The sequence below is a fragment of the Melozone crissalis genome, unplaced genomic scaffold (assembly GCF_028551555.1).
Source record: "Melozone crissalis strain CALT ecotype California unplaced genomic scaffold, PUWL_Pcris_2 ptg000016l_1, whole genome shotgun sequence".
NCBI classification, from domain to species: Eukaryota; Metazoa; Chordata; class Aves; order Passeriformes; family Passerellidae; genus Melozone; species Melozone crissalis.
In genome coordinates this window covers 56,796,157-56,811,003 of record NW_026535794.1, presented here as the reverse complement: position 1 = coordinate 56,811,003, position 14,847 = coordinate 56,796,157, and the positions used below count along the sequence as shown (strand labels likewise).

The 14,847-nt window shown below is 41.2% G+C and overlaps 1 protein-coding gene across 3 annotated transcripts in view; it reads right to left on the bottom strand.

The window, feature by feature from the left end:
• The window catches only part of ADCY1 (adenylate cyclase 1), a 149,771-nt gene extending 135,250 nt beyond the window's left edge, over positions 1-14,521 (bottom strand). For all 3 annotated transcript variants that reach the window (XM_054273247.1, XM_054273248.1, XM_054273249.1), the window contains exon 1: positions 13,067-14,521. In XM_054273247.1, the coding sequence (XP_054129222.1) occupies positions 13,067-13,735 (669 nt within the window). In that variant the 5' untranslated portion in view covers positions 13,736-14,521. The remainder of the gene's footprint in view (positions 1-13,066) is intronic.
• Positions 14,522-14,847: the final 326 nt, after the last annotated feature.

Genomic DNA, 14,847 nt, shown 5'->3' with positions numbered 1-14,847 from the left:
GTCCTGCGGTGACACTGTATATACATGGTTTCAGGGGGAACCCTTGAATTGCTTTTCAAGTGTTTTTGAAACATAAGAAAATAGGATTTTTGGTTGTTAACAGTAATTTATGTTTTCAAATTGTTTAATAAGGTTTGGAACCTAAGCTTAGAGTGGTTCCAGGATCCATCAAAGAGAGTAATTGTTTTAACACCTATACTAAATCAACCAACATTTAGCTATAACACCAGTTTAAAGTATTTTCCAAAAATCTGTATATAATTAAGGCATACATGATTAGGAATAAAGTGAAAAGTTAGGATGCATTTACAGAAGATGTAATTCAGGCTAACACTATTCCTGCTGAAATTCATGCAGCAGTAAATATAATGTAGCTGTTGTTATATGAGGACCTAAACTGACAGAACAGTAAAAAAAAACATTTCTGGACCTTTTTTTTTTCACTGATTCCTCATTCCTATTCCCAGTCTCTTCCCACCAGCACAGAAGTCCATGCAGGTGCGACGATAACTTTGGAAAGCATCCATCTGAAAGCTCATCCTACTGGCTGGTTCTAATTCACATTAGCAGCTTCCCACTCCACTCAGTGCAGGGATTCAACTGTTATTGCGTGGTAAAAACTGGTGAATAAGGGGGTGTATCCACATGCATGAGACTACTTTTTTTTTGTGGTAATGATTTAAAATATTCATTCATACTAAAATTAGGCTGTTAAAAGTTGGTTTCTGGAAACTCATAAAGAAACAGCTGGTCTTTTAACTATTGTTTAATCCAAATCATTCACCTATGAGACTTCCTTCCTACTACACCTTAGATATCTGATATTCCTGGAGTCTGGGCAAAGTCTAGACGCTGTCTTTCACTGTTAGAGATTTCTGATTCCTATTCAGAGGACATTACTCTCCTTTTATCTCATCCGTGTGTTAGCACTTTAATGTCACTTTGTCATCCACACAGATAAGAGGTTCCAACATAGAAGGCTGTATTGACAAAATACACCTGGCTGTGTTACAGAGTTTCCAAACTCACACGACTAAACTTGACTGACACATTGCCAAAAGCTGGCCTTAGGTGGGGCAGTACAGAGTGCTACCCACCCTTGGGAAAGGCACCGGCACAATTGACCTAGAACAGGAGTGACTCCCCAGTGCAGAAAGTGAGTGCACCCAGGTCTGTCACCATGTTTCTCCTGAATGTAAAGAATGGTGCTGCAATTTTCTTGAGTCAGAGGAGAAAATGTATTACCTGGAACTCCTGCTCTGTTTGCATACACTATAAAACCGGCACAGTTGGAGCACCCAACACTGCAACAGTGTGCTTCAGATTCTGAAAGCATCATTAACAGGCTGGTGCAAAATGCAGTTTGTTTCTTGTCTTTAGCATTATGTTTTACCGACACTGACATTTCAAAGTGTCCAAAACCTAAATTAATCCTCAGAATGGATAGTGGAAGCAAGACTGCTGTTTATTAATTGTTAAATGGACGCCTACTAGCCATTTACATGTCAGTAATTTGGTCTTGATAAGAATTTCCTCCATTCTTTGTGTACCAGATTAGAAATTCATTCATTTAGTGAGGGCAAGAGAAGTGTAAGAAATGAAACATCCTATCTGCTGGACAAAGACTGAGAAAGCTAACTAAATCCCACTTTTCCTATGGTACTCCTTTGTCACATGGAATTCCCCAGAGTTTAACCCAGAAACTGCTCAGACTAATACCAATTAGCATCTACAATTGTTAATATTGCAATAGCTACGTGATACGGTCATATATTATTATGTCCAGGCCACCAGTAGACCTCTAACATCGACACCAATCCTAAGAACATTTTCAACTGGAGTTGTTTTAACCAACTCTGAAAACAACTGAGATATTTTCAGATGTTACAGAGAGAAATATTTCTCTTGAGGATTAGTAATCTGACCCCTAATGGCTTTCCATTCTTCTTCTACTCTCATACAGCCTGCCTCGTGCCAGCTTTCAAACTACTATACCTTCTTGTTTTCAGATAGCTTAAGCATTCCTTGAAGAAAAAAACTCACACCCTCTAAATACTCTGCATTTAGTGCCATATTACACAGAATTAGCTCTTACTGTACCCAGTGTCTTCTTACATGTTGCACTGCTGGCATTTGCTGACAGGTCAAACCCATTTGCTGACATGGTCAAAGCCACATGACGCTAAATCAGTCCCATGGGTTTCCATGGGACTGATTTAGCGTCAATGTGGCTTTGCTACTGTAAGAATAATAATATTTACCCAATATGTTAAGAATCAAATATGGCAGCAGATTCTATAATGCCCTGGAAGTAGATTGCCTTACTTTCTGTTGTTATGCATGCTAATTTTAGGCGCAGGGGTCCTGTGAACTTCCATTGCTATTCCACATAAGACATACCTATTACCTCATGAGCAATCTAAGCAAAACAACATTTGTGTTTGCCCACAGACCAAGGAAACAACTTATAGTTTGCCAGGCTTGCTGAGTTACCAACAGTGATGGTATATAAATAACTCCTATTCTCATATCAGAAACTGGACTACTGGTGTCAGTCTTTCTTACACATTTTGGTACATCATCAAAATATCTATAGATACTAAAGAAACTTGAACTTTACAAACCTGAATCTGAAATATGGCTCTAAAGAAGAGAAGACAATTCCCTCATACACCTCCACTCTTGAACCCCAGTTGCAATAAGGAAGAAAAAAAATATCTTTTCCAAGGTTTGTACCATTCAATAGAGTCATCTCTTTATAGGATTGCTCACGTTAAGATAAGTGTAACTCAGCAGTATATCAGCTTTAGAAATGCATTTTTTTTTAAATTACAACTTCAGAAAAAGGTTTTCAGCTGTACAAAGTAGCTGTAAATCTTTCATTTTCAGTTTTTTTCTATTTTTATGAGTGGAATGGCAGCAACTATCACACACAAGCGAAAAGGAGCTGAGATATCTGATATCTCCCTGTGAAGAGAATTTCTTTGAGAATGTTAGTAATGGTTTATTTATATGTCAAATCCTTACATTTAAAGAGGACCAGAAAGTCTTAGTAACCTTCAAAGACATCTTCAGGGGCATGTAAGACATTTTGTAGGAAAGACAATTTCTCCCAACTTTAAGTATTACATCTTCATCCCAAGAGAATGAAGAATCTTTATGATCAGTAGCTAAGCTCAGTTTTTCAGTATATAATTGTGCTGAAGAAATGAGACTTCTGCAAACGATGGCAAAGAGATTTGGAAGAAAGGTACATGACTGCAGACTCAGTAATAGACAAGAGAGACTAGGTCTTGGGGCTGAATATTGTGTACCTTTAGGGGAATTAGGAAAGATTCTTCTCCTTTCTGCAGAAATCTGCCTCCCAGAAGGATGTTCTCTTTTTTGCATCTGGATGATGCTCCTTTTTTGGGGAAATTCAATAGAGACTACTACACCAAGAACTACAGTAATCAGCAAAAACCTGACAAGGACGGGTTGCAAAAAAGCATCAGCAGGAAAAGAAAAAAAGCAAGAAAGCAAAAAAAACTTAAATTCTCTGATGATACACTAGATCACTTAAAGATAGAGAATAATTCATAGCTTTACAAGTGGACATTGCCCATTTCAGTATTTCTGTTCATGCCAACTGTAAAATACAAATGGTTAATTTTTTCAGAGTATCCTTCTAAGACTCAAGAGTAAGAAAAATACGCTTTTCATTGCCAATAGGTAAGCTAAGAAAATCCAGAAAATTATGCCCACTTTTTCCTCTTAAACATCACTATCCTTTTCACTGATGGATACACCATAAACTGTTATAAGAAGAATAGGCAGTGTCAGGTAGAAAATCACACTGCTCTCCCACCAAAGTATTTCAGCCATTGTGTTAACATTAATCAGTATTGTGAAGGGCAGTTTAGAATAGGAAACTCTCTTCAGGCTGTGGTCTCTTCAAAGGCAAAAATCAGACTAATGTTTTTAATAGTGCAAGCAAGAAGAAATGGACTATTGATAAAGCAGTTTATTTTGACTAACAGATGAAGCAAATTAACTCAGCTGCAATCTCCTCAATCTACTGCTGCCTAAAATAGAGAGAACTGCATGGAGAAGGCCAAATAAGCTGCTGTAATCTTTCCATCTGGGGGAACTCAAGCATCTATCATTCACCACTCTCATTTACATAATTGGTAAAGAGGAAACTCACATGCTGAACATAGAGATAGTGCTCAGTTTGTTCCTCTGTTTTGAAAAGCAACATTATTCCTTATATTTCAAAGCATATAGGAATGACAGAGCATTCATCATAGCTAATCCAACTATGAACTTAAAATAGGGTTCAACTCCCAGAGCCCCTGCAGTGACAGCTGATTTACACTAAACCAGCATGGATCAGAAGAGAGATCTGCATAACAGCTTGCAGGGTGGAGTACCAGGAATCACACAGGACATTAATGAGGGGTAATCCTCACTTTCCAGAGCATAGCATCACAGCTCTGGGATCCATAATACCAAGTGAGAGTAGCATTCAAATCTTTGATAGCCATAACAGCAGTGACCATGATTCTGCAGAGCAGACTCCAAAGACAACCTGCAACAGCGGAAATTTGATCCTGGTAGAGCTTCTGTCTCTTGCATGCTTGTTTGGTCAGAACTTTACACACCATTACTACTTCCATGTCATTTCACAAACAAGCAGATATTGACTTTTTATATGGTTCCCATTAAATGATGTACCTGTTTAGTTAAAACATCCTGGGAAGAAATTATTACAGGCAAGGAGAATTTTTGACACATCAGGTAATCTCCCTGAAATCCACCAAGATAGTTTTTGGTGAAATGAGGTTCAGTCCAACATCCTCCACCTTTGAATGAACAGTGAAACAGCGATCAATTTACCTCAAAATTAATTTTGCTACATTGTATTTTATACAGATTAAGAAAAAGAAGGAAGGAAGGAAGGAAGGAAGGAAGGAAGGAAGGAAGAAAGAAAGAAAGAAAGAAAGAAAGAAAGAAAGAAAGAAAGACCATCCTTAGAAGTCATAGACCTCTTTTCAACTTCTTGTGAACAAATTTCATAAGTCCTGCTCAAGCAAAATATTCTTTTTCAGCCTGATGATACTCAAATTAAGGATATATTTTATATATATCTATTTTTAAAACTGTGTTTATTAGTGTTATTTCATTTTCTAATTTTGTATGGATAGATAATTGTTTTCATCTTCTAAGAGGTAATCATAAGCAGATTTATGGCAATTGACAGACATTTGTACACTGTAGTGCTTGAATGAGTAACCTTTGAAAAAAATCCACAACAGCCAAGTTAAGCACTCTTAATTTTATGTGCTAACCACTGTAAAAAGTTAATTATGTTCAAGTTGTACCAGAGTATGCACAAATATTTGAACCCAATAATTAACATCTTGCTCCAGAACAAATATATGAAAGGTGATGTTAAAAGTGAAATATTGCCCTATAAAATTTTTCATACTAGCCACAAATTTCTTCAACACACATGTCTGGATGAAAAAGGATTTCTATAGTTCCTGAACCACGGCTAAAGAAGTAATTGTCTTTTTGGAGGGTTTTTTGCACTTTATTGCTCACTTTAGAGCCACACACTAGATCCACATTTCTGGGATTTTTCACTATTTCAAATACTGATGGAGAAAACAGCTTTTCTGTATATAAAAAGTGCTTGGTGATTTTATTTCAGGAATCAACTTGTGGTAAATTCATGCAGAATATAAACAGCTGGACAAAGCAATAACTATGTTGTTTCCTCATATTCCTGTAGGTATGTATCTTAAAAATTTGAAGCAAAGCAAATTTCTTCCATGAAAATTCCCCCAGAGGAAAAAATTAAGAAAGAAAATCACATATTTTGGAAATTTTGTAAAAAAGAAAAAAAAAATTCCATTCTACTCATTGATAGTCTCTCATACCTATTCATCCATCTGCCAGAGACAAAGTTCAGCTCAAAAACTTGAATCAGTCTCTTCTGCTGGCACTTTTTCCTCACCTTCCCAACAGCAAGGGTCTTACAGGAGTTAATACTGCCTGAGTTCTTTCTGTCATAAAACACAAACATTTCAAGTCCTAGATGAAATTTTCCTGTAACATTATGAATTAATCAGAACATGAAGTCTGTGTGAAGCTGTGCCTTTTCCACATTCATAATAGACTTTCTAATAATTATTCCATCTTGACACCACCAAGAGCTTACAAGGAACAAGAAACAATGCTTTTCTGGCTCATCTCTGGTGTTCCATACATGCCACCTGCATTTAGTTATGTTTGCACCACCTTATGGTAACAGAAAAGAGATGTAAAGCGAGGAATATATGGCCTTTTGCATCTGAGAAAGTTAAAGACAATAACTAACCATGATAGACAGACAACATTATTTTATGTGAGCTAATGTTTTTTGGAAAGGCAAGAGAAGAAATGCACTGCATTGAAACTGACTGAATGAGATAAGATGCTAGAAAGAATATTTCTGCCCTAGTTCATAAGGCCCATGTACAGACAAGCACACATTCATGGCTGCGCTTAAAGGAGATGAAAAGAAATTGAAATCTGCACTACCTAGTTGTTATATTACACTGGTTCTGTCTAGAAAAGCATTGCACTATGCTAATAACTGGGGAAAACAAATTTGGGAAAATACTTAGAAGCCTGAATGGCAGAACACATCAAGAGCAACTACTCCCTACAATTAGCATTTTCTCATAGAAGTTTAGCTCTGAATATATCCAAAATTACATGTTCAGGAAAAAACAAATTAAGGAAGAAAGGAGTAGAAACCTTTGATAACTTATCCCGTAGAACCACCAAAAATCTTTAACCCCAATTTGGCAGCCCCTGAGCTCAAAGCTGCACAAACGCTGAACACTTTGTGAAAACTACTTTTCCACAGAGTAAGCATGTAAATTAAATACAGTTCATAATGACTAATATTACATGCAATGTTTTGCTATAAACTAGGATCTAGGAAACAATATTTTAACATTTTGAAATGAAAACACCCTTGGGCTCACTTTAATAACAGTAAAATAATAGCAGTAGTAATACATGTGGAGACAGTCTAAACCACACAAAAGGAATGCCAGAATATAGCCCCGTAGTACTGTATTGCCATTGTTCTTACTCTATTGCCACTGCTATATAAAAAGCTATAAGTTATGCACTAATTTTGCAAGGCCTCCAGACATGTCAGGCTTTTTCTGGGCTAAAAGTTTAGACTTCTCAGGCTGAATTGTTTTTTTTAACTTCTGCACACATTGTTTCACTTGGTTTAAACATTTTTCCCTAGTTGACCAGATCTCTCTAGTTCATTTATGTTACTTTTGCTTATCTTTGTATGTTAGCACAACAGTTTTATGACTAAAACATAACAAAACTGTACTATGCAGAAATGTAGGCCATGGAAACACAGTACAAACCTTGAGAAGGGGAGACCCAGGAGGTACAAGCATGGTATTAGAAAAGGTGCAGTGTAGAAGACAACACCCACAGCTATAAAAAAAGAGTCCCCCATGGTCAGCTAAAGAAATGTGAACATGGAGATGACCAGATCTGGTATTAGTTGAAACAAAGAGAACAAAGAACAAGTATTTAGCATACATAAAGGAAAACCATTTTAAAATTTTGGATGAAACATGGAGCTGTAGAACAACAAAGGAAGAGAAATGACGATATCAACATTAGCATGAACATCCCCTTCCTTCCTGTGAAAGACTCCAGATGCTGCCAATGTAGGCAACATTTCCAGCAGAATGAAAGACACCGCCCTTAGAAGTTGGAGAAGCAGAACGGACAGCCTAACATCAAAGAAAGTAGGTAGTAACTGAGTATACAACAGTATTAGCTGTTTTTTTAATTATTAGTTTTGAATACTTTTTTGAATAGAAGCCCTCTTTTTCTTCAGTAATGATGGGATCTTGCCTACTAATACCAACTAAACTTCTCAGATAAACTGTCATTGACTATGTCTCCAAGTCACATGATTCTCGACAAGGCTTCTTGTTTCTCAAGCATGCAGAACCATCAGCATGCTGTTAATTTTCGGAAACCCACAAAGAGTAGCAGTGTCAGCATCTGCAGACTCAGGAATTCAAGAGCATACTAATCTCTATGTGGAAAAAGATCCTGAACGCTACATTCCATAGAAAATCCTACACTTCAACCCCTAGATAAAATTACTGTGGTCAAGACCTGGCAAAGCCTATGCCACAAATTAAGATACCACTTTGATCAGAAAGGAGTAAAAACCCCAACCCCCTCCCAAAACTTTTAACAATCTTTCAATATGGACTAAATATGAAGTGAAAATCAGAGTTACGCACAGATATTGAAAAACTCTTAAAACAGTATTCCCTATCTTTGGAAAGGGAGGAAAATAGTGAATTCAGACATATTGTTAATGGATAGGTATGCCTGAATTCTAGAGAATATTACAGATAATAGAATTCTAGATCAATTCTTGATACTAGTATTTGGAAAGCATCATAAAGACTGAACTAGTAGAGTCCCTCACCAGTGTTTTATATGCATGAAGGAGAAAACCAGAATTTTGCACTGAATAATAATGACAATGGAGCTAAGCTGTCTTTGATTCACAAGTGCTTTTGTTCGGCTACTAAACTCTGCCTTCTGTGTAAGAGACAAAGGTGCGGAGATTAACAGTTCTGCCAGTGATGTGTTCATTAATTTTCTTTTAAACATTAGCACAAATAAGATTAACTTTGGCATAACAATTCCTTGTGATATTCTATAATATTATCACACTAACCTGCAAATAGTTGAGATTATAAAATAAACTTTTAAGTAATAAATTAATTATTTAAAATAAATTATACCAATTTCCCTCCATTATCCTTTACACAGCCTATCTAATCCCAGCTAAGATTTTGGTACTTGCTGAATCAATAAAAGTGCTATCATGCATGCAAATAAATATATGCATAAAATCAGTTTTAAATGCAGGCCAAAAAAAAAAAAAACTAACGAAAAACCCACAAACCCAAACAAACCAACTGAAACCTACATTTGTTTCTTCACACTTCCAAAAAAACATTTGTGTTAGTTTATGAGAGCACTATTCTTTCTTCTGCTCTTTGTTATTCATGCTGTAATTCTGGGTTTTCTTCTGAAAGATTTGCTCTTTCCCAAAGACTTCTGTGATGTGTTAGGGTACTTTGGTGGTGTATGATTTGGTTTTTTATTTTCTGGAAATAAAAATGTATTTTTTAAAAAAGGGACCTAAAATATTTAGAGGGCCAAAAAAAGTTATTTAATGTTAAGACATGAAACGGTGCATATGCCACCACTGAGTAATTTCTATGAACAGCCTTTGCCTTCCTTACCCCATCTGGTCCTCATGTCTTTAACACCCACACACTGCATTACAATAAAAATTATATTAAGATCCTTCGGGCAGAATTCTCTATTTCTGTAAGGGCTCTGTAGCACCTCACATATATCTGGAATGTGTAGAGGGGAAAAAAAGAAGAAAGAAAAAAGGAGACAAAAGTCCAAGTTTTTAAAACTTCATTTGTAGGTTCAGCCATCTGTGGATACATTGTCACCTTATATGGCAGGAGCATTTTGTTCCATGATTCTGAAGGAAAAGAACGAGTCCAAGTGACATGATCAATATACTACTGGTTATATACACCACTTAAGTCCTTATCACAATGTCAGAGAACACATGCAGTATCAGCTGTGAAGTCAGCATGTCTTTGACATGATCCCATATGGGATCAAGGTTGCCCCTAAGTACTGTGCATATTTTTTAGATTGCACTTATTTTTATATATATATATATAATCTATTACTATATTTCTATCTATAGAAATGAGCAGGACATATTAGTAGTTTGGAACCTTTCATTTAATGAACAAAACACTTACTGAGGGGAAAGGTTAAGCTCAAGTTCTGCCACATTACTCCCCTAACTCTCATTACCTCCCTGTACTTGCTTTCCTGCTCTCCCTTTGCTTTTATACATACCTAAGCCTCACCTCTGGCATGGCATGGCATGGCATGGCCTGGCATGGCATGGCATGATCTCCACAGACATTACTGTGCTGCCAGAAAACTATCACTTGCAAATTAAATGTGCTTTACTCAATAGAAGTCATGACAAACTTCTGCCAAAATGAGCATTGGTTTTACTATGTAGAGAATTTGTACATTTAAAAGACAGCATGTCTTAAGCATGACATGGGGCACACTCAGAGTCTGATCTGTCACTATTGAAGTTGGTGAAGCGTTTGGCATTCAGAGATTTGCAAATGGAGATTCCTCAGACTTCGTGAAATAGATGATGCATATCTAAAAGCTCACTTTGGGAAAAATCCCTTAACTTAGCTATGCCTGTTTTTTAATGGGTTGAACTTGGAACAATATGAATTATTTGGTTGTGCTGACCAATTTCCAGTTTAATGTAAATGGAAGATTACTAGATCTGCAGTCTCCTAAAGCTCAGGCTAAACAAAAATAAAATTTATTCCTAAGTTGGTTCCTTGCCCGAATCACAAAAAAAACCAAAGAGGTGTTTAACAGAATATCAATCTCAGTGATTAGTGCAGGCCTTTCTGCATTTTCAGGTACTTCAGATATCTGTTTAAAAATTTAAATTCATCAACTTGCTTGGGGCTAGGGAGCAAGGGGTTGGGAGAGAGAGCAGAGCCTTTCATGCTATTGCAGCTCTGCAGAGAGCAGTCCTGCTTCCCTGACATATCAACGGCATGCTGTGTCTACAGGCACGGGGGCCATCATGACAATATCTAGTGTCTGGGAAGCAGATCCCAGTCATGAGGAGAAGTCCACTCTAGCCCTTACAAAAAAAGGCTCAGCTACTCTCAGGCCAAGCAAATAAAATTCAGATGATGCAGCCTTTACATATCTTTAAACTTCCAATCATTGCAAAGTTGTTCTTTGGAAAAGAAAAAACTTCTTTGTAAGGGAAAAGTCTCTTCCATACATGGAGATTGCCTTCAAGTCAGAAGACTCATTCATTGCCAATATGCCACAAATCAGTGTGCATTTTTGTGTGTCACAAGTTCACAGACCAGTTCTATTGCTTGGCTCTGAGCTGGTTTCTGCCTCCTGTTATCAGTAAAGAATACTGCTTTGGGGACTGCATATAAACCACTGAAATTACACTGGCTGGGGAAAATGGTGATGAAGAAGAAACATAGATATGTTACATCAGATCTTAGTCAACTATTTCTATGCATTTTCAAGCCAGTCTCTTGCCTGATGAATAACTGAGTTAAACTAGCGTGAAAGGACAGAGCCAGAAGAGTTTTTCTTTTCAAAACATTTTACATTCACGACCTTGGTTAGATAATTTAGTGAGCAGACGTTATTGTCATCTTCTTTATGCTACTCATCTAGAAGAGCAGATGCCACACTGAGCTGCAGCTTGGCATCAAGGAAAGTCTGTCTGTGTGTCAGGGTAGACAGGATAGCCTGGACTCCCATAAGGACTAATTGGTGCTCCAGTAAAAAGAGCTATCTTCAGCCCTATTCAAAAAGAATATTCTAGTGTCTTTAACATCCTTCCAGATGCTTTTTAGGAATGCTCCTCTCAGTGCACCTGCATTTTATCAGCTCTCCCTCCCATGGAAACTCTAAATCACATATTTAAAAATAGACCATCAGATTATCTGGGTAAATCATAAAGCTCAGCTTATCTCTCTCTTCCCCTTCAAAATATACAATTTATTTTGTCCACCAGCTCAGCAGCGTGAAGCCATCAATAATCCTGTTTGTCTCAGTAACCCCACTCAGTGATTGTCCCTGTGTATCTCTATTCTGTGTGTGCATGTCATGCTGGGGTATGTGTGTCTGTGTGAGCACTGAAGAAGGATCCAGGAATTTACAGTTCTTGGTACAAAGGTGTACAATCCTGCTGTATTTATGCCCATGTCAACTGTGTACGTCCTAGCATCATTATGGAGAATAATACCAGCATTTTGCAGAAGTAATGTACTAAGTACTTCAATTATACATTAAATTGGTGTTGTTTAACACCAATCTGGACGACAGAAGCCGTGTGCTTCTCCTGAGGGCAGGCATAATCAATTCACGCAAGGAAAGACACAAAAATTTTCCAATTCCTCTCTCCCAGTGGCTCACACGCACCAGATAATAGAGCCTCCAGTGGCAAACCCCGACTGCCAGCCCCCACGTTTCCTATACGCGCATCTCCTCATCCTCCTCCCCCTGCCAGTGCGGCCCATCAGGCCACGAGAGCCGGAAAAAGCCCTGCAGGGATATAAATAGCTCCTCGGGGGAGGAGGGGAGAGTGCAGCAGCACGTTTCTAAAGATGCTTGCTGCAGAGGGAGGTTTTGCTGGATTAATTCAGAAGGGAAGGGGAATCGCTGGGAAGTTCACTGCCACAGCAGGTAATGTCTGTGGAAAGAGGGCAGCAGCTGCCCTGGGGAAGCTGAAGGGGGAATGCCCCGCTTTCTGGGAGAGCAGCGAGGCGGGGTTCCCATTCTGAGCGTCGCACCTATTTCAAATCGTTTTCTCAGAGCCCTCCCCGCCCCCGCAGATGGGCTGTGTATAGGCACGAACGGCCCACGGCTGAGACAGACAGCGAGGATACGATCCAGCTCGGTGGAGGTGTTATTACCACACGCAGCTTATTGTCAGTGCCAAGTTTGTACAGAGCCAGGTGATGTTGCTGGTGCGCGCTGTATTGCACCGACTGTGCATGCGATGCTCTGAACTCGCCCCATGAGCGGGCACACGGTAGCGCTGCCTTCCCTGCCCTGTCCCCGGTTTTCCTTGGAGAGACAGACAAAGCCGAGAGGTTCCGTCTCCCCAGAGCCGCCCTATTTCCCCCCTGCCTCCAGGAAACTTTCGGGAACTACAGACACAAACGCCTGAGGCACAGGTGCGCGCTCGCCCCTTCCCGGCCGGGGACAGCCGGGGCGCTCCTCAGCCGCAGGATGCGCGGGGGGCCCGGCGCCTCTCCGCGCCCCTCCGCTCTCCCTCCCCCCGGCGGGCCGGCACTCGCGGCTCTGCGGTGCTGCAGCGCCCGACCCGACCCGGCCCAGCCTCTCTCACCGTCCTCCAGAGCCGCTGCCGCTTGGCACTGACGGAGGTGGCGGTGACGATGAGGTGGGAGACGGACACCACCAGCCCGAAGACGATGGCCAGCAGCGTCCGGACGGGAAGCAGTGAGTAGGAGACGAAGGTTACCAGCATGAGCTGCCACATGCCCTGCTCGGGGGCGCTGGGCGGCTCCATGCCGTAGGCGCCGAGAGAGAAGGGGCAGCAGAGGAAGGAGAAGGTGAAGCTGAAGAGCAAGGTGAGCTTGACGATCTGCTGCAGCTGGGTGACCTGCAGGTACTTGACATTAGTGACGATGAAAAGGGAGAGGAAGATGATGCAGTGCACCGGGTGCGAACCTTTGGAGATGGTCAGGCTGGGGCCGGAGAGCAGCTCCACCAGGGCTAGGCTGGCGGTGAGCACGATGAGGACGGCCAGCGCCTTGAGGGTGGACGTCTGCTCCAGCTTCAGGTTGTAGCTCTGGAAGAGAGCCTCCAGCTCCTTGCAGTCAAACTCGTCCTCGCAGGCGATGGCATCCAGCAGCAGCAAGGGAGGGGGGTCCCCTAACCCGGCTCCCGCTCCCGACGCCGCGGCAGCCGGCGGGGAGCAGCAGCAGTGGCAGCACTTCTTCCTCTTGGTCTTGACTTTCTGAAACGGTATTTCCTCCATGTCAGTGCCATTCATAAACCCGGGCAAGAAATACTCCTCCAGGTGTCCCCCGTTGCCGCTTTGCCGCCTCGCTGTTCATAAAAGAGAGGGGGGCTGCGCGCAGGAGCCGCGGCCGCTCCGCGGGCGCGGGTCCCGGGCACTCCCGCAGCCGCCGTCCGCAACCCGCGCCGGCAGCCGCCCTCTCCGCTGCCACCCAGGAGCCGGGGGTGGCTGGGACGGCGGGAGGAGAGTCTCACTCGCGTTAATGTGCCAACCTTCCTGCCTGCAGTCTTGCTTTCCCCTCCACCCTCCTCCTCCTACTCCTCCTCCTCCCCTGGTGCTCCAGGGATGCTAATCTCCTAATGACACCAAAACACCACCCAAAGGTTTGGAATCAAACAGAGGGAGGGGTGGGGGCAAAGGGTGGGTGGAAGCTCAGAAAAGGGGAGACAGAGATAATCAACAGGCGGCTTTCCCTTCAGATAACGCTATTTTGGGGAGCGGGAGCTACAGAGGAAAGCAAACGGGCTCCCGTAAGGTGGGCAATATTAAAAAATAAAACAGCTAGTAGGAGGAAAAAAAATTAATCCGAGCCAGGGATGTGGAGGAAAAGTGCTGCAGAGGGGCCGGAAAGAAAGCAGCAGGCAGGGAATGGGAAGGCGATTCCCCTTCCCAGGTCCGAGAGCATCTCACCGGAGCTGGGGATTGAGAGGCGCCTGCGCGCTGATCGCTTGGGAAGCCGGACACGTCCCCGCCGGGGCTCCGCGACTCGGGAGCGGCCGAGTGGCCCCTACACAGCGCCCGGCCTTCCCCCGGGGCTCGCCCGGCCCTGCGGGTGCGTCCGGCACCGGCTGATGGCTGGCCGCCCCGCGTCTGCCCTGGCAGCTGCTCATATATGTATAGATACAGAGGTACATACATATAGAGAGATGTACACACACGCACTTACATACATACATACATACATACATACATACATGCATACATATATATGTGTGTGTGTGTGTCTGTATAAAAATATACAAAATCTACATATAAACACGTAGAAGTACATGTAAATATAAATACATTTGAAAAATATTGTAAATATATAAATATATATGTTTATATAGATGTTTCCTTTCAGAAATAAAGTCGTATCTGATTGA